Here is a 2,347-nt window from a genome sequence, read left to right as displayed (position 1 = left end):
CGGTGCGTGTCTCGCCTCTGCACATCATCGCTGTGGGTTCGATGAGATTATGAGGGCGAGCGGCAATCTTCCTGTCGCCATGGTTGCGGAGGTGCCGCAGAAGGGCGAGAGCGGCATGCGGGCGTACACCGCTGCGGGGTCGGACAGCTGGGCGCCTCTCCGCATCGTGGTGTCCACAAAGGACCTCGAAGACCCATCGAAGTACTGCGACCAGGAGGGTGTGGAACGCCCAGACTCCGGTGGGGGGAAAACGGAGTGCTCTTCCGAACATGTGGTCACACCGGAAATGATTGGTCTGTTTAGTAACACTATCGTCCCTGCTGCTGTGAAACTGCACACAGACCGTCTGCTCGTTCAGCCTGTGAGCGGCCCTTTAAAGGTGCCTCAGTTCAAGGACTCTGTGTGCAGCAGCCTCACAGTGCCGTCTGAACATCGGACAACAGGCGTGAGCAACGCGGACATGGTGCTGTACATGACGGCTTGGCGTTCCTTGTACCAACCAATATGGGCTCTTCCCTGCGCCACGTTGGGTAGTCGTCCGGTTGCAGCTGCTTTTGGCATCACTGAGGCTGCTGAAAATAACATCAGAGGTTCCACTCGCTTTGCTGCCCACGAGATCGCCCACGCACTCGGGTTCGGGTACCAGCAGATGGAGTCCCTTGGCATGGTCTCAAAGGTCAGCAATGTGCGCGGCAAGGCGCAGGTCACGGTTGTGNCACGCACTCGGGTTCGGGTACCAGCAGATGGAGTCCCTTGGCATGGTCTCAAAGGTCAGCAATGTGCGCGGCAAGGCGCAGGTCACGGTTGTGAAGTCTCCCAAGACTGTGGAGAAGGCCCGAGCGCACTACGGCTGCGACGAACTTACCGGCATGGAGCTGGAGGACGATAATGAAGAGGGATACGAGCTGTCTCACTGGGAGCGGCGCAACGCGAAGGACGAGCTGATGGCTGCGGAGTTTGACGGCAGCGCCTACCTCTACACTGCACTGACGATGGCGGCGTTCGAGGATATGGGCTTCTTCCGGGCGAATTGGGGGATGGAGGAGCCGATGAGCTGGGGCAGTAACGCCGGCTGCGGCCTGCTTAAGGATAAGTGCATGACGAACGGCGTCACGAAATACCCGGGCATGTTCTGCAGCGAAAGTGGAGTTGCAAAATGCTCCTCGGATCGCCTGGGTTTTGGAAAATGTTCCTTTGACAAGCAAAAACAAGATATACCCCCTCATTTTCAGTACTTCACAAACCCGAAGGTTGGGAACTCGAAATCTATGTTAACCGACTATTGCCCCGTCGTGGAGAAAGAATTAACTAAATGCAGTGAAGCAACAAATTCCAAGTCGCCAGGGAGCGTTTCGGGCAAGAACTCGTGGTGCCTCGACGCTGATTCCCTCGTTGTGAATGGTGGAGACTCGACTGTTAAGACTGACGGGGTCTGCGCGGCTGTGTCTTGTGCCGGTGGCGCAGTGAAGGTGCGATATCTTGGCGACGAGAAGTGGCACAGCTGCCCCGAGGGTTGTTCNGTCTGCGCGGCTGTGTCTTGTGCCGGTGGCGCAGTGAAGGTGCGATATCTTGGCGACGAGAAGTGGCACAGCTGCCCCGAGGGTTGTTCACTCAGGCCGTCGATGACGTCTTCGGCCTTTGCGAGCGGCACCATCAAGTGCCCAAAGTACACCGAGGTGTGCACCATCGCCAGCAACGGCAGCAGCCTCATCCATTCCCACTCCACTCGTGACACGAGCAGCAGCTACATCTGTCCCAATATCGGCGATGGCAGTGCGGGTGTCTTGGGCATCGCCGCACCCATTGTGTTCGTCGCGGTGTTCACCACGGCGATTGTTATCTGGTGATGCGTGGGTCAGGGAGTACACCAAGGATCTGTTGACGGCAATTATATACAAGCAAGGGGAAGGAAGGGTGTGTGTGGCTTCTCGGGAGGATACGCCAGGAAGTGGGACCGTTTGGTCGTCGGTTTGTGCTTCTAATATTTAAGGTTGGGCTTACACTGCTTGTCGTTCTGCGACACCAAAACACGTTTTTATTTTAACACTTGGGCTTTTATTGCGTGTCTTGGGAAACGAAAAGTGTTTTTTTTTCTAAAGTGAACCAGTTGTGTCCGTATTTCTGTGCTGCATCTAGAGCCTTGTGCATCAGAACGTTTTGTGCTTTTCGGAATGATCGTGGTGTGATGGTTGTATGTGTTTGTGTTGTGCTGTATGATAGAGGTGCTGTTCTCTCTTCTCAACTCTGCTGCTGCTGATGCTGGCCGTGACGCGGGCACGCTGCCGGCCTATCCCTGGCTGCTCCACCACCCTCATTACTACATGAGCAGTAGGCGAGCTGCTCCTTG

At 56.0% G+C, this 2,347-nt stretch overlaps 2 protein-coding genes across 2 annotated transcripts; both read left to right on the top strand.

The window, feature by feature from the left end:
• Window positions 1–49: 49 nt before the first annotated feature.
• On the top strand, window positions 50–889 carry DQ04_17061010 (surface protease GP63; the record flags this gene model as incomplete). The annotated part of the gene is made up of 1 exon (XM_009317545.1): window positions 50–889. The coding sequence occupies one exon, from the start codon at window positions 50–52 to the stop codon at window positions 887–889; it is 840 nt and encodes a 279-aa protein (XP_009315820.1).
• Window positions 890–944: 55 nt separating this feature from the next.
• DQ04_17061000 (putative surface protease GP63, putative,metallopeptidase) lies at window positions 945–1,847 on the top strand (the record flags this gene model as incomplete). Its single annotated transcript, XM_009317544.1, has 1 exon — window positions 945–1,847. The coding sequence occupies one exon, from the start codon at window positions 945–947 to the stop codon at window positions 1,845–1,847; it is 903 nt and encodes a 300-aa protein (XP_009315819.1).
• Window positions 1,848–2,347: the final 500 nt, after the last annotated feature.

This window comes from Trypanosoma grayi (genome assembly GCF_000691245.1).
Source record: "Trypanosoma grayi strain ANR4 Tgr_1706_V1, whole genome shotgun sequence".
Taxonomy (NCBI): Eukaryota; Euglenozoa; class Kinetoplastea; order Trypanosomatida; family Trypanosomatidae; genus Trypanosoma; species Trypanosoma grayi.
This window is presented reverse-complemented; position numbering and strand designations above follow the sequence as displayed.